Raw genomic sequence first — 22290 nt, 5'->3', positions numbered from 1 at the left:
TTCAGGTTTTAATTGAAAATCATTTGTCATAACAACAAACCAGGGAGAACTCAAACTAAATGAAAAATAACAATCAACAGATGCCAATACTGAGATGACAGAGATGTTAGAATGATCTGACAATAAATTTAAAGCAGCCATGAAAAAAAAAGTGCTTCAGTGAGCAACTGCAAACATCCCTGAAGCAAATGAAAATGTAGAAAGCCTCAGAAAAGAAATAATCTCAGCAAAGACAACAAGAACAAAGAACTAGGCCGGGCGCGGTGGCTCACGCCTGTAATCCTGGCACTCTGGGAGGCAGATGTATCACCTGAGATCAGGAGTTGGAGACCAGCCTGGCCAACATGGTAAAACCCCATCTATACTAAAAAACAATAATACAAAAATTAGCCAGAGGCTGGGAAAGATGTGCAGAGGGGATGAATAGAAGTTGGTTAATGGGTACATACATTAGATAGAAGGGATAATTTCTGATGTTTGATAGCAGAGTAGGGTGAGTACAGTTAAAACAATGTATTGAACATTTTAAAATAATTAAAACAGAGAACTTGAAATGTTCCCAACCTACGGAAATGATAAATACTCAAAGTGATGAATACCCAAAATACCCTGACTTGATCACACATTCTACACATGTAACAAAATATCATATGTACCCCATAAATATATAAAAATATTGTGTCAATGAAAAATTAAATTGAATTTTTCAAAGATGCACAAAGAAGACACTCAAAAATACTAGAGCTAAATCAAAGTGGAATTCAAAAAAATGTTCAAATAAATCACATGAAGGCAGGAAAAAGAAAAAAGAAATGAAAAACAAGGAGAACAAACAAAATAAAATTTAAAATGGCAGTAAAAATCTATAGCTTATCAATAATCACATAAATTATAAATGCCCTAAAATATCAATTAAAAGAGAGATTGGCAGAATGTCTTGCAAAGCAGGACAAAATGTATACTGTGTACAAGAAACTTACTACAAATTTAACAGTACAGTTAGGCTGAAAATAAAAGGAAGGAAAAGATACATCATGGGAACAGTAATCAAAAGAAAGCAGGTATGGTTGTATTAATATCAAATAAAGTCAACTTCAGAGAAAAGAAAATAACCAGGTACAGAGAGGGACATCAGATAATGAAAAAAGGGTCAGTTTAACAAGAAGATATTAGCAATCTTAAATAAGTACGCATCAGACAAAAGAACTACAGATATCTGGCTGGCGGGCACAGTAACTCACGCCTGTAATCCCAGCACTTTGGGAGGCCGAGGTGGGTGGATCACTTGAGGTCAGGAGTTCAAGACCAGCCTGACCAACATGGTGAAACCTCATCTCTACTAAAAATAAAAAAATTAGCTGGGCATGGTGGCAGACATCTGTAATTCCAGCTACTCAGGAGGCTGAGGCAAGAGAACTGCTTGAACCCAGGAGGCGGAGGGTGCAGTGAGCTGAGATCGCACCACTGCACTACAGCCTGGGTGACATAGCGAGACTCCATCTCAAAAGAAAAAAAATCTGGCTGGGCATGGTGGCTCATGGCTGTAATCAATCCCAGCACTCTAGGAGGCCATGGTGGTCAGATCACTTGAGGTCAAGAGTTCGTGACCAGCCAGGCCAAAATGGAGAAACCCCATTTCTACTAAAAACACAAAAATTAGCTGGCATGGTGGAAGGTGCCTGTAATCCCAGCTACTCAGGAGGCTAAGGCGGGAGAATCGCCTGAACCCAGGAGGTGGAGGTTGTAGTGCTGTACCACTGCACTCCAGCCTGGGTGACGGAGCGAGAGAGACTCTGTCTCAAAAAAAAAAAAAAAACAACAAAACCTGCAAATATGCAAATATCTGTGGGTAAACAGACTTAAAAGGACAAACCCACAATTTACTTGAATCCTTCTGATGTGGCTTGGCTGTGTCCCCACCTAAAGTTCATCTTGAATTCCCACATGCTGTAGGAGGGACCTGGTGGAAGGTAATTGAATTACGGGGTCAGGACTTTCCCGTGCTATTCTCATGATAGTGAATAAGTCTCACAAAATCTGATGGTTATAAAAAGGGGAGTTCCCCTGCACAAGCTCTCTCTTTGCCTGCTGCCATATACACAAGACTTGGCTTGCTCCTCCCTGCCTTCCGCCATGACTGTGAGGCTTCCCAGCCACATGGAACTGTAAGTCCCTTTAAACCTCTTTCTTCATAAATTGCCCAGTCTCAGGTATGTCTTTATCAGCTTCATGAAAATGAACTAATACACCTTCTTTCAACAATTGACAGAACATATAGACAGAAAATAAGCCAGGATGTAGAAGAACTCAATGACAAAATCAATAAACAGGATCTAAAAGACATTTATACAACACTTCATCCACAGCAGCAGCATACTCATTCTTTCCACATGTCCATGACATTTGAGCCATATCCTGGGCCATAAAACAAACCTCAACAATTTCAAAATAGTTAAAATCATACAAAGTAGAATCAAGCTAGAAACTAATTAATAGAAAAGTAGAAAAATCTCCAAACACTTGGAATAATCTATGGTCAGAAAGGAAGTTTCGAGGGAAACCAAAAGTTACACAGAACTGAAAAAAGGTGAAAATGAAACACACCAAAATTTATGATAAACAGCTAAAGCAGTGCTGAAAGGAATTTTATAGTAATAAATGCATATATTAGAAAAAAAAAAAGCCTCAGATCAGTAATCTAAACTCCCACCCTCAAGAAGTTAGAAAAAGAGGCACAAAATAAACCCAAAGTGAGCAGAACGAAGGGCATAATAAAGATGAAGCAGAAATCAAAGACATATTAAACAGAAAAACCAACAGAAAGAAAATCAATGAAACACAGAATTGCCTCTTTTAAAAGGTCAATAAAGCTAACAAATCTCTAACAAGACAGACAAAGAATAAAGACAAATGACACAAATTACGAAGACCAGGAATGAAACAGAGGATGTCATTACATACCACAGAGACATCAAAAGTATAAGGAGCTATTATTAACAACTCTAAAAGCATAAATTTGACAACTCAAAATGTAATAAACCAATTCCTGAAAAAATGCATACTACCTACACTCATCCCTTGGTAATAATTCGAATAGCCCTATAATAAGAAGAAAACAGAATCGGTAATTTTATTTATTTATTTATTTGATGGAGTCTTGCTAGACTGTCACCCAGGCTGGAGTGCAGTGGCAAGATCTTGGCTCACTGCAACCTCCGCCTCCCGGGTTCAAGCAATTCTCCTGCCTCAGCCTCCCCAGTAGCTGGGATTACAGGTGTGTGCCACCACACTCCGATAATTTTTTATATTTTTGGTAGGACGGAGTTTCATATCATGTTGGCTGGGCTGGTCTCGAACTCCTGACCTCAATGACCCACCCGCCTCAGCCTTCCAAAGTGCTGGGATTATAAGCATAAGCCACCATGCCCAGACTGAATTCTTATACAGCTATAGTAGGCAAGATTGTACGGTACTGGAAAAAGAAGAGACATATTGACCAGTGAGACAAAATAAAAAGCCCATAAATAGACCCACACAATATGATTTTTATAGCAGTACAACAGCAACTCAATGGTGGAAAGATAATCTTTTCAACAAATGGTGCTGGAGTAACTGGACATCCATATGCAAAGAAATGAACTGTGACCTAAGCCACACGTTATAAAAAATAATGAATAATAGTTCCATAATGAATCATGAAACAAAATATAAAACGTAAAACTATAAAGCTTTTAGAAAAGAAAAATATATGAAATCTCAAGCCTGGCAAAGGGTTTTTAAAAGCATCAAAAAGCACAATCCATAAAAGGAAAAACTGATAAACTGGATTCCATCAAAATTTAAAATTTTATATCCCAAAAGACTCTGTTAACTTACCAGATTATATAGTGTCATCCCTCAATATACACATTAGATTGGTTCCAGAACCCCCCACCTGAGCATACTCAAGTCCCACAGCTGGCCCTCAGTATTCATGGGTTTCATATCCTGGGAATGCTGTATTTTCAATCCACATTTGGTTGTAAAACCCAATTATAAGTAGACCCATACACTTCAAACCCATGTTGTTCAAGGGTCAACTATAAACTAATTACGCAGTTTTTTGGCATATAAATAAAGATAGGGGAAACTTCTGCTAAGGGGATGAAAGGACAAACTACAGACAGAGAAAATATTTGCAAACCACTAGGCAAACATCTAGTATCTATAATAAAGAACTCTCTCTTTGAAAAGGTCAACAAAATTGACAGACCACTAGTCAGACTAATGAAGAAGAAAAGAGAGAAGAATCAAATAGACACAATAAAAAATGATAAAGTGGATAACACACTGATCCCACAGAAATACAAACTACCATCAGAGAATACTATAAACACCTCTATGCAAATAAACTAGAAAATCTAGAAGAAATGAATAAATTTCTTTACACATACACCCTCCCAAGTCTAAACCAGGAGGAAGTGGAATCCCTGAATACATCAATAACAAATTCTGAATTGAGGCAGTAATTAATAGCCTAACAACCAAAAAAAGCCCAGGATCAGACAGGTTCACAGCTGAATTCCAGTAGAGGGACAAAGAGAAGCTTTGTATCATTTCTTCTGAAACTATTCCAAACAACAGAAAAAGAGGGACTCCTCCCTAACTCATTTTAGGAGGCCAGCATCATCCTGATACCAAAACCTGGCAGAGACACAACAACAAAAGAAAATTACAGGCCAATATCCCTAATGAACATTGATGCAAAAATCCTCACTAAAATATTGGCAAACCAAATCCAGCAGCACATCAAAAAGCTTATGATCAAGTTGGCTTCATCCCTGGGATGCAAGGCTGGTTCAACACAGGAAAATCAATAAATGTAATCCATCAAGTAAAGAGAACCAATGACAAAAACCACGTGATCTCAACAGACGCAGAAAAGGCCTTCAATAAAATTCAACACCCCTTCATGCTAAAAACTCTCAAGAAATTAGGTATTAATGGAACATATCTCAAAATAATAAGAGCTATTTATGACCAACCTACAGCCAATATCATACTGAATGGACAAAAGCTGGAAGCATTCCCTCTGAAAACCGGCACAAGACAAAGATGCCTTCTCTCACTACTCCTATTCAATATAGTATTGGAAGTTCTGGCCAGGGCAATCAGGCAAGAGAAAGAAATAAAGCGTACTTAAATAGAAAGAGAGGAAGTCAAATTGCCTCTGTTTGCAGGTGACATGATTTTATATTTAGAAAACCCCATCGTCTCAGCCCAAAATCTCCTTAAGCTGATAAGCAACTTCAGCAAAGTCTCAGGATACAAAATCAATGTGCAAAAATCACAACCATTCTTGTACACCAATTAACAGACAAACAGAAAGCCAAATCATGAGTGAACTCCCATTCCCAAATGCTACAAAGAGAATAAAATACCTAGGAATACAACTTACAAGGGATGTGAAGGACCTCTTCAAGGAGAACTACAAATCACTGCTCAGGAAATAAAAGAGGACACAAACAAATGAAAAACATTCCATGCTCATGGACAGGAAGAATCAATGTTGTGAAAATGGCCATACTGCCCAAAGTAATTTATGGATTCAATGCTATCCCCATCAAGCTACCACTGACTTTCTTCACAGAATTAGAAAAAAATTATTTTAAATTTCACATGGAACAATTCAAAGTAAAAAATTACTTTAAATTCCATATGAAATTTAAAGTATTTTTTTCTAATTCTGTGAAGAACAAAAGACTTTATAGCCAAGACAATCCTAAGCAAAAAGACAAGAGCCTGTATAGCCAAGATAATCCTAAGCAAAAAGAACAAAGCCAGAGGCATCATGCTACCTGACTTCAAACTATACTACAAGGCTACAGTAACCAAAACAGCATTGGTACTGGTACCAAAACAGATATATCGACCAATGGAACAGAACAGAGGCTTCAGAAATAACACCACACCTCTACAACCAGTGATCTCTTACAAATCTGACAAAAACAAGCAATAGGGAAAGGATTCCTATTTAATAAATGGTGCTGGGAAAACTGACTAGCTATAAACAGAAAACTATAACTGGACCCCTTCCTTACACCTTATATAAAAATTAACTCAAGATGGATTAAAGACTTAAATGTAAGACCTAAAACCATAAAAAACCCTGGAAGAAAACCTAGGCAATACCATTCAGGACATAGGCATGGGCAAAGACTTCATGACTAAAACACTGAAAGCAATGGCAACAAAAGCCAAAATTGACAAATGGGACCTAATTAAACTAAAGAACTTCTGCACAGCAAAAGAAATTTTCATCGGAGTAAACAGACAACCTACAGAATGGGAGAAAATTTTTGCAATCTATCCATCTGACAAAGAGCTAATATCTAGAATCTACAAAGAACTTAAACAAATATACCAAAAAAAAAAAAAACCATCAAAAAGTAGGTGAAGGGTGAACAGACACTTCTGAAAAGAAGATATTTATGCCAACAAACATATGAAAAAAAGCTCATCATCACTGGTCATTAGAGAAATGCAAATCAAAACTACAATGAAATACCATCTCATGCCAGTTAGAATGGCGATCATTAAAAAGTCAGGAAAAAAACAGATGCTGGAGAGGACGTGGAGAAACAGGAATGCTTTTACACTGTTGGTGGGAGTGTAAATTAGTTCGACCATTGTGGAAGACAGTGTGGCAATTCCTAAAGGATCTAGAACAAGAAATACCATTTGACCCAGAAATCCCATTACTGGGTATATACCCAAAGAATTATAAACCATTTTACTATAAAGACACATGCACATGTATGTTTACTGCAGCACTATTCACAATAGCAAAGACTTGGAACCAACCCAAATGCCCATCAATGAGAGACTGGATAAAGAAAATGTGGCACACACACACCACAGACTACTATGCAGCCATAAAAAAGGATGAGTTCATGTCCTTTGCAGGGACATGGATGAAGCTGAAAACCGTCATTCTCAGCAAACTGACAAAAGAACAGAAAACCAAACACCCCATGTTCTCACTCATAAGTGGGAATTGAACAATGAGAACACATGGACACTGGAAGGAGAGCATCACATACCAGGGCCTGTCGGTAGGTGGGGGGCTAGGGGAGGGATAGCATTAGGAGAAAAACCCTAATGTAGATGATGGGTTGATGGGTGCAGCAAACCACCATGGCACGTGTATACCTATGTAACAAACCTGCACGTTCTGTACATATATCTCAGAACTTAAAGTATTATAATAATAATAAATAATAAATAAAAAAGAACTCTCAAAACTCAGTTTAAAAAATCCAATTAGAAAAGGATAAAAGACATGAACAGACATTTCACTAGAGAGGATATATAAATAGCAAATAAGCACATGAACATTAGCCATCAGGTGAATGCAAATTAAAACCAAAATGAGTCATCAATATACACCTGTTGTGGGCTGCATGTTGTCCCTGTCCCCAAATTCATATGTTGAAATCCTAATCCTCAATGTGGGGGGTCTTAGGAAGTGGGGCCTTTGGGAAGTAATTCTTATAGGTCTTGAGAGTAGAGCCGTCATGAATGGGACTAGAGCCCTTATAAAAAAGACCCCAGGGCCAGGTGTGGGGTTCACCCCTGTAATCCCAGCACTTTGGGAAGCACAGGTGGGCAGATCACTTGAGTCTAAGAGTTCGAGACCAGCCTGGCCATCACGGCGAAACCCTGTCTCTACTAAATAAATACAAAAATTGGCCAGGCCTGGTGGCCCATGCCCGGAATCTCAGCTACTTGGAAGGCTGAGGCAGGAGAACTGCTTGAACCCAGGAGGCAAAGGCTGCAGTGAGCAGAGATTGTGCCACTGCACTTCAGTCTGGGAGACAGGGTGAGACTCTGTCTCAAAAAAACAAAAAGCGAACAAACAAAAAACAAAAAGTGCTCTATCCCTCCTTCTACCAAGTGAAGACATGATGAGGAACCAGCAATCTAGAACCCAGAAGAACACAATGATGTTGGCACATGTATCTCAGTCTTCCAGCCTCTAGAACTGCGAGAAATAAACTTCTGTTGCTTATAAGCCACCCAGTCTATGGTAGTTGGTTATGGCACCTGAACTCACAAGACAAAAGCTATCAGAATGCCTAAAATAAAAACAGTGACAACACCAAATGCCAGTAAGCATGTGGTGAAGAAGCTAGACCAGTCATACATTGCTAGTGGGAATGTAAAATGGAGCAGACCCTCTGGAAAACAGTTTGGCAGTTTCTTACAAAAACTAAAGAGGTAACTACCATACAGCCTAGCATCTGCACACTTGAACATTTATACCAGAGAAATGAAGACTATGTTCAAGCAGAAAACCGTACACAAATGTTTATAGCAGCTTTTTCTGTAATAATTAAAAACTGAAAACAACTTAGATGTCCTTCAATAGGTGAAAAGTTAAAGGAACTGTGGTACATGTATACCATGGAATATTACTCAGCGATAAAAAGGAACAAACTACTAATATATCCAACAACCTGGATGGATTTCCAGAGACTTACATTGATTGAAAAAAAGCCAATCACAAAAGGTTATGTACTTTATGTTTCCACTTATATAACATTCCAGGAATAAAATTATAGAAATGAAGAATAGTAAGTACTATATCAGAAATCAGGGTTTTACTGACAAGGAAGGTATAAGTATGCGGTGGGGAAACGCAAAGGATACACACACACAAAGAAAGTCCTGAATACGATAATCTCCTAGTAAAAATAAGCAGACTCAAAACCCAAATAATGGTTTCCATACCATTTCTCATACCACTTCTAAGGAACTCAGGTTCCTTAGAAAAATGATTTCCAATCTGGGGCAGGGAAATTAATAGGTAAGCCTGGGATATCTTGTGCCAGAAAACTGGGAAATGCTAAAAAAAAGTTGATATATATTAAAAAGACACAGAAGCTGGCTTGCAGGTGTTCTCGCTGGCCAAGTTTAAAGACAATTTGAACATTAAAAAGAATTATAATACTTGATTATAACGCATTGGAAAAAAAGAATCAATTTGGCTGGGCACAGTGTCTCATGCCTGTAATCCCAGCACTTTGGGAGGCCAAGGAGGGCATCGCTTCAGCTCACAAGTTCAAGACCAGCCAGGACAACACTGTGAAAGCTCATCTCCACAAAAATACAAAAAATTAGCCAGGCAGCCAAGCGCAGTGGCTTACACTTGTAATCCTAGCACTTTGGGAGACCAAGGTGGGAGGATCACAAGTTCAGGAGTTTGAAACCAGCCTAACCAACATAGTGAAACCCATTCTACTAAAAATACAAAAATTAGCCAGGCATGGTGGCACGCGTCTGTAGTCCCAGCTACTCGCAAGGCTCAGGCAGGAGAATTGCTTGAACCTGGGAGGAGGAGGTTGTGGTAAGCCAAAATCATGCCACTGCACTCCAGTCTGGGCAACAGAGTGACTGTCTCAAAAAAAAAAAAAAAAAAAAAATTAGCCAGGCACAGGCATGCTCCTGTGGTCCCAGCTACTTGGAGGCTGAGGTGGAAGGACTGCTTGAGCCTAGGAAGCGGAGGCTGTGGTCAGGTGACATCACGCACTGAACTCCAACCTGGGTGACACAGCGAAATCTGGTCTCAAAAAAAAAAAAAAAAAAAAGAATCAGTTTGTCTATAGTAACAGAAGATGGGGTACAGTAAGCGAACCTCTTCATTATAAAAGATATCATCAAATGGTAGAAGGAATGACAAAATTTGAAAATCATGGTTTGGCAACCACCAAGGTAATAAGTGATGCATGCAATACTAACCACTGGGTTACGTTTGTTAGGGAACGGACTACTCACTCAGCATCAAAGTATCACCCCACAGATTACTTATTAAAAACAAAAGAGAAAAAAAAGCCAAAGGCTTCTTTATAATGGAAAGATGTGGCAGCTGCCACCTTAGCCTTGGTAGAACAAGACACATTATACGTTTTCTCATGTGATGCTGTGAGAAGGGCACAATATCACCCATGTAATAATGTGACAAAAATGTTTAAATCTAATCATGATGAAGCAATCAGGCAAATTCGGACTACAGGACCTTCGACAGACAGTTAACTTGGACTCTTCAAAAAACTTAAGTCATCAAAAAAGGTGTGATTGGTTTAGATGATTACAAGAGGCTAAAGTTACATAACAATGAAATGCAATATATGAATCTTGATTGAACCCTGGATGTTTCCAAAAGTCATTTTCTTTACAATTAAGAAAACTATGATAGATTGAATGACTGTTAATTACCTTAGGTGTGAGTATAGTATTGTGGTTATATAGAAAATTGTCCTCATTCTTAAGACAGGCATACTGATATATTTCTTTTTTTTTTTTTTTTTGGTCATACTGATATATTTTGGTATGAAGTGTCATGATGTTCGCAACTTACTTCTAAATGTTTTTTGGGGGGAAGTGAGAGATAGCAAGAGAGTGTATAGTCAGAAAAAGGGAAAGATAAAGAAAATGAGTCCAACAGACAGAATTTTCCACGAAATACCAAATTGTTATATTCTTAGTGCTTTTGTTTCACTGAAGATCTATTAAAATGAGATAAGAGATATACAGAAGTACATACGTATTACACCAAAACATCCAGTTTTAAATGGACAAATCAGCACTGGAGAAGTTAAATAATTTGTCCTGAATGAACTACTTGGGAGGCATTGTACAGACACAGCTGGAGGGTGTTCATATTACACATTGTTGGCACTCCAGATATTACACATTTTTGGCAGTATGCTTACAAAATCCTCTTAAAATATCAGAAAATTCAAGAATAAGAGAAAAGCAAAGGAAAAATCCTGTGAATTTGAGTAAAATAACTTGCAAAGCTACAATTAATTAGGTTGACTGACCCAGCATTCTAGCAACCAAGACTCCTCTATTAACTAGTGTTTTTGCCATTTTTTCAGCACACACTGATGAGACTTCTAAAGTACCAAAGCTGAATATGTTCAGTTTCACTTTAACACAGGATAAGCTCTGTAATATTTGAATCCTTTGAAACTTGTTAACCCATGTTTGACATATATGATAGCTCTCTATTATGTGGTATATTTGATTAACCAGAGCTGTCCACTGCTTAACAATGGAGGGAAACAGGATGAAGCTGGGGAGTGAGAACTGGAGCAAAATATAAGATTTCATGGTAAAAAAGCAGACAATCATCACACAGGAACTATTACAAAATAGAACTTTCCACAATGAGAATTAGAAAATAATTTATAAATGTAATATTCAAACCATATATTTTTATTCTTTGTTGTTTTCCAGTGTTTAATTGAACAAATCAGTAAAGTCACAGAGTGGATTCCAGATTAACCAGGACACTTGAGGAAGGGGAACACAATTGTAGACTTTGACAATCACAACACCATGAAGCTGGCACTATTATCCCCACATTAACGATATGAAAACTGAGAGAGGTTAAGTAACTTCCCCAAACCATGTAACGATTAAGTAGGCAGAGCCCATTCAAACTCGAAGTCTGACTCCAGTGCCTGCCATCAGGACATCTGTATTACCTAGTATTGCCACCGCTTTTTGCTTTTTATGGAGGAGGGGCTGATCCTTCCCTTTACTGAATACTTGCACTAGGTACTTTGCTTGTAATATATTGTTTGTTTGTTTGTTTATTTTTGAGACAGTCTCACTCTGTCTCCCAGGCTGGAGTGCAGTGGTGCAATCTCAACTCACTGCAATCTCCACCTCCTGGGTTCAAGCAATTCTTGTTCCTAAGCCTCCCAAGTTTACAGGCATATGACACCACGCCTAGCTCATTTTTTTTTCTTTCTTTTTTTTTTTTTTTTTTTTTTCTACATTGACCAGGCTGGTCTCCAACTCCTGACCTCAGGTGATCCACCCGCCTTGGCCTCCCAAAGTGCTGGGATTACAGCATGAGCCACTGCTCCCAGCCACAATACGTCATTTAATCTTCACAACAACTCTGTGAGGTAGAATTTTTTTGTTTTAAGAGATGGGGGTCTCACGATGTTGCTCCTGGGCCAAGGTGGTCCTGGGTAACTGGGAGTATAGGCACCCATCATGGTGCTTGGATCAAATAGAATTTTTATTCCTATTTTTAAGAAGAGTACACTGAAGCTGCAAGAAGTTTAGTAATCTATCCAAAGTCACTCTGCAAACAATAAGACTTGGAGTCCAAACACAGGCGTGTCTGACTCCACAGCCCTTGCTCATTGTTGGACTGTACTGTCTTCCACATTCTATGTATATACGATTCCTTACTTTTTTTTAAGAAAACAAATCTACTAGACAACTTTTGGTTGCCAAAGGCAAGTGTTCCTATATTGATTTGGAACTAATAACACAATTTCCCTGGAAACATTCTTTCCTATAATTAATGAGATCTCTAACATCAGAGAGTAAATTTGGATGAAGTGAGGACTTTGTAATGTGGGAAATTCTCATAGAAAGGCCCTCAAAAGCCATGTGGTTTAAATCTCTAATTCAACAGGCTTGGAAGCCAGTAATAATTAACGGTATGTATGCAAATCTAAAAAACGGCTTGTGCCAGTTAGAGATTAGTTGAGGAACGACATGACTGAAGCTTCATATCATGCAAATAATAAATATGATATGAATAAATGTGCCTAGTCTTTTTGTCTTTTTTAAATTTTACTTTATTCAAATACAGTATTAAATTTTTTAAATTTATATTAAATGGTTTTTTAAAGCATGGTTTTATAGAGTTCACAGCCATTCCAAAAATATTCATACTGCATATAATTGCCTTTCTCTTAAAATCAGAAAGCATTCTCCACCTGCTGGTTCCAAAAGGAATTTAAAACAGCTGAAATCATCCTCATTATACCTTCAGTGGAACCAAGAAAGCGAAAGCCCTGGTTGCCAGCTGGTTTGTAAGATTTTGATACACATTTGCCACAGGCAGCTGGGGTACTACATGTGAACTTGGTCAAATTTCCTAATCTTAAAAAATGAGGACAGTAACAGTACCTATTTCACAAGACTGTTGTGTCATTTAAATGAACAAACACATGCAAAAAGATTACAGAAAGCTATGTGCCCACGTGTAGCCATGATGTGTGTTATTTGCTATTGCTGAAGTTTATGTGCATCCATGATTGAAGCACCAGCTACGTGGAAAGACACCTCTCAGTTTTCTCTATCTCTGGAAGAGCTATGAAGAAACTCAGAACTTCACCTCACACCTCTCCTCTTAAAATCTGTTAATCTTCTTCCTTCAACCACTAGGCAAGGTTAGAACCCTCATTCCTAAAAAAAACTTTAGTTGACTTTTCCAACCAAACTACCATTCCCTATTTTTTGTTGTTGTTGCTAGTTTCCATTGCCAAACTTCTTAAACACACTTTTTGTAGCTACTGTTACTGATATGATTCAGATGTACTTTAGGAAAACCAGCTGGCATTTTCCCATGGAAGTCAGAACCTGATTTTGTGAGTTTTCCTAGAATCGTGTAAAAGTAGGAAAACAGAACAAATGGAATAACACAAAACCACAATGCTAATTTACTAATAAAAAGAAGCATATTTGCCCAAGGTCCTGACAGTTGAACCCTCTAATCAGCTCCTTCTCTTCCCACAGCAAATCTATAAATAGAAAGCCAAATGTATAACCAAACATTTGCTGGGATAGCCCAGCCACAAGGACCAGAGAATTCAACTCTCTAGGCAGCATGCTACCTTCTCTGAACAGTCTTAAAAAACTCTACCAAATTCTGCCTCTCCAACTCCCATTTTTCTCTAATTCTATGCTGCCCATCTACCTTTTGCTGTGACATTCTTTCTTTAGATATGCTAATATCATCTATTAGACTACATCAAGTCCCACTCTTCCTGCTTCAATCTGAAACAATCTTTTAAGATGTCTTCTACAGAAAACTGAGCTCATCCATCATGTGATTTTAAGCCAACTTTTGAGTTTTGCTGGTAGCACCTACATCATACCACATCCACCCACTCAGCCTCATCTGTCACCTTCAAATCACTTTCTCTTCCTTAACCCTTAACTTGAATGTCATTTCCTATCACATACAGTGACCTCTTTACAGTTCTCATTCTTCTGGATTTAACTACTGCAACTGATACAACTTGCCACCCATTTCTTAAAAACTTCCCCATCATTGGCTTTAATAGAACTGAGCTCTGTTGGTTCTGCTCATTAATTTTAAATTGCTCTACAGTGCAACGATGGTTAAGAGTCCAGGTGCAGAATCGAACAGACCTAGATCTGAATCCAGGCTCTACTCCTTACTATGTGCCCATGGAAAAGATCTAAGCCTTTTTCCTCAACTGTGAAATGGACATAATTACATAATTGGCTATTAAGTGCTCAGCATAATAAGCTTCTTCTGGCACAAAGTAATCGCTCAGTAAATATTAACAATTATGTCTGTGTCCTAATTCTTAGCTCCTAACACTCTGTTCTCTTTTGCCTGGAAGAGCCTCAAACAGCTTTGACTAATGCTTCAATTAAGTATATTCCTGAAGTCACTGTGGCAAGACTAAACCTTTCACCCTCTTCTCCATAGTAATGAAAATCCCTATTTGTGTATTTCACCAATATCTAATAATTAGCCTGCTGAAAACTGGTTTTATCTTCATACTCTTAGAACAGTAATTTCCCTTGGCTTCTGCCATACCGTATTTTCCAGATTTTTCTTCTCTAGCCATCTCTTCTTAGACTCCTCTGCCAGCTTATCGCCTTGTACCCAGACTCTGATGTCCTAAAAGAAAACACTCTGGTGTTCTAAAGGGAAAGCTTAGTGGTTTTCTTTACTTCTTATGCTGGTCCCTGGTGCCCATGCTTCATCACTGCTACAACTGCAACCTATAAGTAAGTAAACTACTTCCTATTTCTAGCGCAGACCTCTGCTCTGAGTTCTACATCCCTATATCTAACTGCCTACTAACATCACCATGTGAGGACAAAGGAAGCACTCAATAGATCCAAAACTAGATTCATGACCTTCCTCCAGTCCTAGTCACCCAGTATTTTACTGTTAGTGAATGGCACCACCACCCACAGCTGCATGAAGCAGAATTTTAGAAGTTAACCTTAATGATCTTCCTCTCCCTCCCCAACCAAATCTAATCAACCCTATAGATTTCACCTGAAGTGTCTCTCCAATACACTGACTTATCTCGACCTCCACCAATCTAATTTCTTATTCTAAGTATTCTAAGTAGCCACAAAATTCTACTTTACAATACCTACATATGATTTCTTTCCCATCCTTCTTCTCTAACCAAGCCATGTATTTTTTTCTCTCTCAAAACACCTCTTGAAAACCTTCCCTCATTAATTCCACCCAATATCACTCCTTACTGAAAAAAATTCATAGTCATGGTTTATTCAGCTTAATAATCTATCTTTGACCCTGACACCAACAGAACATATGATGCTTTCCTCCCAGACAACATCCTCAAAAATGTGCCATTACCCAAATACACTAGTCATTTCCTTTAATAATGCATCAAGCACTGAATCTGTGAATATATACATGGTACATGCTTTACATCTTTTATAAACATGTACATATTTTTAAGCCTTTTCTATAAGTTTATACATTTCACAAGATTAAAATCAACCACATAAAACTGAACTTCCTTTGTTTTGAATCTACCTTTTTTAAGCATTAGGATAATCCTCTCATTTTAGTATTCTCAGATTTGGCAAACAAACTGATAGTTTTCTCACCTCAATCAATTGTGATTTTAAAAGATCTACAAAAGTAGATATAGTATGGCGCGGTGGCTCAAGCCTGTAATCCGAGCACTTTGGGAGGCCGAGGTGAGGGGATCACCTGAGGTCAGTAGTTTGAGACCAGCCTGGCCAACACGGTGAAACCCTGTCTCTACTAAAAATACAAAATTAGCCTGGAATGGTGGCATGTGCCTGTAATCCCAGCTACTTGGGAGGCTGAGGCAGGAGAATCGCTTGAACCTGAGAGGTGGAGTGAGCCAAGATTGTGCCATTGCACTCCAGCCTGGGCAACAAGAGTGAAACTCCATCTCAAAAAAAAAAAAAAGTAAATACACTATGATTATGTCCTTACACTCTGCATATCAGGTCCATAATGGTCCATATAGGGTCCAGTATGATCCAGCTGTATTCATATTTGTATTCTGAGTTTCCATAATAATGTCTCACAGAGAGAAGGTGCTCAATACATGTTTAACAGAATTAAAGGAATTAGGCTTAGGACTGATACTGTAAACTTCATGAATACCAAAATAAAAGAGAGAGAGAGAACTTCTCAAATATGTTAACTCTGCTTATTTTGGGCTAAAAAGGGTAGAGAGAATGGCCAGCATAACTGAGGAGACTGTGACAGAGCACCTAGCTGCTTTAAATGAAGTCAAGCTTTTCGTGAATGAGAGCACTGAGCTGCTGCCAGTGGAGGAAGTGTGGAAACCGGAGGGTTGCCAAAGACTGGAAAAGAACAAATAACTGTAGTTCTGATTTTTTAAAAAACAGAAACAACTGCCAACGACAGTCCAGTATACTTGACGTCAATCCTTTTCTAAATTCAGATTATTTATTTAAAACAGTTTCTAACCATTTAGAAAAGAAAATGGTAACCATTTGTGAAATCAACCTGAGTTTTACCAGATTAATCTAATTTCTTCTTTTTTTTTTTTTTTTTTTTTTTAACAAGTGTATGTATAGACAGGTCACAGATCAAAAAGAGGCAGTAAAAACATGTGTTGGTAGGATTTCAACAAAGCATTTGACCAGGTTTCCATTACACCCATATACAAGATAAATAGAAGATGGATAACAGTGCAACTAGGTGGCTAGGTAATTGTTTCAACAATCCTAACAAGTGCTCATTAATGAACTGCTATCAACCTGAAGGGCGATTCTACCAGCAAGCTTCAGGACTCTATCTGTGGCTTTCTCTTGTTCAACAATTTTATCAATAACTTTAATGAAGATGTACTGTAGTACTGTTGGTATCCAATACATTGATGACATGAACCTAGGAGACAGCTTATAAACATATTAAGAAAATGCCAGGATCTAAAAACATACAGGAAAAAAAAAGCTAATTCTAATAAAATGAAATTTAATAGAAAAAGATATCTAAGGGGTTAGTACCTGTGTCCAAAAATATATATGTCACTGTGAGATGGGCAAACAGTGGCTTGTCACATATGTCCGCATGTTCTCACTCATAGGCGGGTGCTGAACAATGAGAACACATGGACACAGGGAGGGGAGCACTACACACTGGGGTCAGTTGGGGGGAAATAGGGGAGGGACGGTGGGAGGTGGGGAGTTGGGGAGAGACAGCAAGGGGAGAGATGCCAGATGTAGGTGATGGGGAGGAAGGCAGCAAATCACACTGCCACGTGTGTACCTATGCAACAATCTTGCATGTTCTTCACATGTATCCCAAAACCTAAAATGCAATAAAATAAAAAATAAAAATAAATAAAAAAAAAACAGCTCATTGTCTTTGATGGCAAGCTTAGTTCAATCTGACAGCAGCAAGCTCAGTGTGTGATGAAGATATCAGAAAAGCTAATGTGATGCTAGCTGCAGCAGTGGTAGTATCTCAAACATCGGAGGTAACGGTCTTGTTCAACGTTAGAGTGCTGAGACCACAACTGGAATACTGTCTGCCTTTCTAGGGGCCACCGTCTTCAAGGGATCAAAACCACCTTGGCACATGTTCCGAAGACGCTTAGGAGCCTGGATACTATTCCATAAAAGGAAAGGCAGAAGGGAGTGGAAATGTATAAATAGGACAAAGCAATGCCTTAAGAGAAAGATATGATCACTATCTTCATTCAGGCATTCAAGGAACATTATTGTCAAACCTATTTCAGGAAAGACATTGTGAGGATGGCCAGGGATACAGAGAGAAGACAGTCCAAATGTGTGAGAAATTCATATGTGTATTCAGATACGTATATATGAAGAGTTGAAACAACCATGATCTTCAAAAAGGATTCGATTGTTCTATATGATTTCATAAGGCAGAAATAGGAGCAGAAGAAAGAAGTTAGAAAGTAACTAATTTCAGCTCCATATAAGGAAGAGTATTTTAAGAGTCAAGGCTAATGAAGGGAGAAGCTATCTGGGAAGACTGCCAGGTTCCCATCAGTAACGGTTGTACCTAGAGAAGATACTGTCAAAATCAGACAGACAGTAACCTGGACTATCCTGAATATTCCTCACATTCTACACAACGATTCTATGCTTTCCCATGAAATGAATGAAAGTCCAGATTCTTTCTACTTGGGCATTTCAGCATCCCAGGTTTCCTAGAGTTGCTACTTCCAACTCGGTACCCTGTCCCACCCTGAAGCAATGCTTTACATTAATAAACGAGAACAGATCTGAGCACAATAGAAATAATGAGAAACAGGAAGACACTGACCCGTCAGCAGATGGAACACCAAAAATCAATTCTGTTCCATGTGCCTGGAATTTGTGAATTTCTATCCTTTAATTCATAAATTCGATTTAAATATCCATTTATGTTCTACTACTGTAAATAAGGGTTTGTAACATATTGCATTCCTGTTGTCAGCAATTTTTTTCTACTCAACAAAGAAAAAAATCATTTTAACTTAAGATCACTCGGAAAATGTCCTAAATAAGCACTCCAGCACCCTCTATTATAAATTTATGTGGAAACTAACTTTAGAATATTTTTCTTAAAAGGAATGATTCATCCGATATACTCGTCCAAGTACCATTAGCTAATCAAATTGTGGGATTCTAATTAAATGGCTACTTAAGTTTAATCTATTTAAAAATCACAGGCAGGAGGATAAACAGAGAAAAGGTTTAGACCATGCGGGTCTGGCTTTTATAAACTGGTTTAAGGTTATTAAGCTTACTTTCATTCATTTCATTTTGTAATTCTGTAAGTGTCATTTACAGGCTTTAAATACTACATCTGCGTATATAAGGAGCTCGACCTTCCAAACTGTTAATATTAACTTCTTGGAAGCAAATCTTCCCACATTGGCGCTTTTTCTCCATTTGTGTACAATAAATGGGAAACAGTTGGATTTCCAAGGGCTCTTTCTTTTAAATTGCAGCCCAGGAAGACAAAGTGAGCAAGAAGAAGAGGAGCATCTTTAACCAGCAGCCTTGAAAAACAGGCTTCCCCTACTGCTGTCTGCTGGCTCTCCCCATTTCTCAACACACTGCCTGCACGCTTTGGTCAAAAAACAAAAACAAAAACAAAACACACAGAAAGAAAAAAAAAAAAAAAACCAGATTCCCGCTTCCCAGAGGCAGGAAGCTCCCTTTTGTAGAAGTAGCTAAAGAAAGAGGCGCCCCACGGGATTTCATCTCGTCGCCAAGGCAGCGCCAGCCCCAGCTGTCCGGCGCGAGGGAAGCTCGGGCTGGCCCCGAGCCCAGGGCGGCCCCAGCCTGCGGCAGAGCAGCCCCGGCCGAGCCCGGAGCCCCCGCGGCCGCACAGTCCCGGCAGCGACCCCGGACGGCCCGGCGGGCGACACCCCCACCCCGACCGCGGCGGAAGGCGGGAAGACGCGGCTCGACTTACAGTGACACCATCCTAGGTGACAGCACCAGTGCAGCTTGAAGCACTTGCCATGGCTGTGCGTGGCACAGATGGACAGCCCGTCGCACGGCTGGAAGTCGGGTCTGCGGGCGGCGCAACTCCGCGCCAGGGCCTGAGCCTCGTCTAGTTTCTCGCTCTTCCAACCCCGCTCGGGCGCCGGCGAGGCCGCCGCACTCATTTCCTCTCTCCGCGCGGAGCCGACACCGGGAGCCCGGGAGAGGCGACGTCTGGGCGGGCAGGAAGCCGAGTCGGGCGCAGACGCGGGAGGGCGCGGCGCGGGCCGGGAGTCACGCCAGCGCGCGGCGGCGGCGGCGGGAGCGCGGCGGTCCCAGGCTCGAGGAGGAGCCGCCCGGGGCGCTGCGACCGGGGCCGGGCCTGCCGCCTCCTTGCCTCCCTCCCGCCCTCCGCCGCGGCGCGCGCCGCCCGCGCCACACGCGCACACGCACGCGCACAGGCGCGCGCCGGCCGGCCCCGCGCGGCGTTCCTCAGCGAGCCGGGCGTCCTCACACACACCCGGCCGGGGAGCGCGGCCGCGGGCGTCCCCGCCCATCACAGCTAGGTCCTCCTCACACTCCCCCGACGGAGGGCCGTGGGGAGCACACACGCCTCGGCCGCGTTGGACCCGCACGCACGCCGGCCTACAGAGGCGCTTCCGCCCAAGTGGCACCGGCCGCCAGGGACCCACACACGCTCCACGGAGGGCAGCGCACTCCCGGCCCACGCCCACTCGGACCTCCCGCTGGCGCGGGCCCGGCGCAGCGCGGAGCGAGGCTCTCACACACACACACGGCCTCTCCCACGCGCGCCTCACGTCTCCCTGGTACACACCTCTCCGGTCTGGGCACGGAGCCCCCCGGAGGCGCGCACACGCCCGAGCACACGCGCGCACCCCACACACCCCCCGGCCGGCCTCCCCCCTGAGCGCCGCCAGCCCCTGCCCGCCTCGCCCTAAACCGCGGGCCCGCGCGCCCCGGGCCTTCCCGCTCGCGCCCCCACCTCGGCCCCGACTGCAGCCCCTCCCCATTCCCCCCTCCCGCCCCCGTGGAGCGGGAAAGCCACCGAGCTGGGAGCAGTGACGTGTGTGTGTCCGCGTCTGTGTACTTTGGTGTGCATGGGATGTGTGTGTTGCGGGCGTGTGTGTGATTATTTGGGTATGTGGTGGGTATGCGTGTGTGGTGGGTGTGTGGCTAGTGTGCGTTCATGGTGCATGGTGGGCGGTATGCGTGATACCAGTGACTGGTGAGGTGTGTGTATACGTGTGTGTGACATGAAGGTTGTAACTGAAGTGGAATGTGGGCGTTTGTGTGGTTGAGCGTGTGTGGTGTGCGGATACGTGTATGTGTGTAGTTGGGCATGCATGTGCTTGTGCACGTGGTGGGGGTGGGTATGCTTAGTTATACGAGTATTCGGTGTGTGTGTGGTGGATGTGTGGCAGTGCGGCGCGTGTACGTGCATGGTGTATACGGATCAAGTGTGTGTGGTACACGGGGGTGAGTGGGCACACAAACGGGACTCATGTTTGCGGAGGACTCTACCTTTGTGTGTTAGTGCCTGCCCTGGCCGGCCGGTGTGGCCGACCCCGGGGTGACCGCGGCTTCCCCACACAGTCGGATTGCACTCTTCCCTCCTGGGGACAAGTTGCTCCAAATAGATTTTCCATGCCAGGCTCTCCTGCTGAGATCTGACCCCAGGCTGGATTCAGTGAAGAGAAAACAAACCATTTGCTCCCAGGGCGCACTGCTGGGAATGAGCGTTTCCCTGCAAAAAGGCCAGAACCCAGCCTTGAACACAGAAAAGGAGGGGACGCCCCCTCCTTATTTGCCAAACGTTTCACACAGCACAGAAGAAAGCTTGTTCAAGGAACAAGGCTGCCAGCGCAAACACTGTGTGGGAATATGTTCATGCCCCAGTCCACCTTCTCCTTCATGCCCTTCCTGCATTGCACTGACAAGAGGCTCGTCATGGCTTTGAAATAACCAAATTCATCCTCAAGCGCTGAGCATCCTTGCTGCCATAAGCAATCTTTCATAATTTTCCCTTTTATTTAACCTTGGCTTGAGAAGGGAAATGTAATTTGCATATATCTGACTCTAGTGAAATCTTCATTTTTTAGAGGTTGGGGAGAGACTCAATTTGGCAGCAAAAGTCTTTTCCAGAAAGGTCTGAATCAAAATCACAAACTGTAGTTTCCCCATTAACCTGACGTTGAAACAGTTGCAAACATGAAGCATCATCTCATCAGCTTCCACCCAACTGCCCCCCACCTCAAAAAAATCCTAAAGGAATACATCTCTGACATAAAATCTATGCCCCCCGCTGCTAACTTCACAGTCTGACCTACCTCAGAATAACATAAGTAAAAGCCAGAGAAATCTTAATCAAAGAAATCCATACTCCATTATTACTGCAGCAACCGACCAAGAATTTTTCAAACAAATGGGATTTTCCATCTGTTCTACCCTATCTCTCTCTTTCTCCAACCTATAAACTCACTCTAATACTGCCGGTATCCCAGAAAGCCTTACAACAGCGTCCTCTGTGTTTCAGTAACTAATGCTTGAACGGGATCCTTCCCCTGGCTTTGACCCTAGGGTGAACCATGTGATAAGATTCCACAATATATGAAACATAGCATTTCAGCTAGTATAAAATGAGCATGGGAAAGAATGCAATATAGCACTTTAGCTGGGAGGCAAGATAAATTATCCAAGCACCTTATTTTAAGGTAGCCA

At 41.2% G+C, this 22290-nt stretch overlaps 1 protein-coding gene across 1 annotated transcript in view; it reads right to left on the bottom strand.

Moving 5' to 3' along the window:
- CUNH3orf70 (chromosome unknown C3orf70 homolog) overlaps positions 1-19968 on the bottom strand; it is a 74267-nt gene extending 54299 nt beyond the window's left edge. Inside the window, exon 1 of the mRNA XM_032298378.1 lies at positions 19541-19968. Coding sequence (XP_032154269.1) covers positions 19541-19736 — 196 coding nt within the window. The 5' untranslated portion in view covers positions 19737-19968. The remainder of the gene's footprint in view (positions 1-19540) is intronic.
- Positions 19969-22290: the final 2322 nt, after the last annotated feature.

The sequence above is a fragment of the Sapajus apella genome, unplaced genomic scaffold, assembly GCF_009761245.1.
Source record: "Sapajus apella isolate SASKATOON/1434 unplaced genomic scaffold, GSC_monkey_1.0 scaffold38, whole genome shotgun sequence".
Taxonomy (NCBI): Eukaryota; Metazoa; Chordata; class Mammalia; order Primates; family Cebidae; genus Sapajus; species Sapajus apella.
This window is presented reverse-complemented; position numbering and strand designations above follow the sequence as displayed.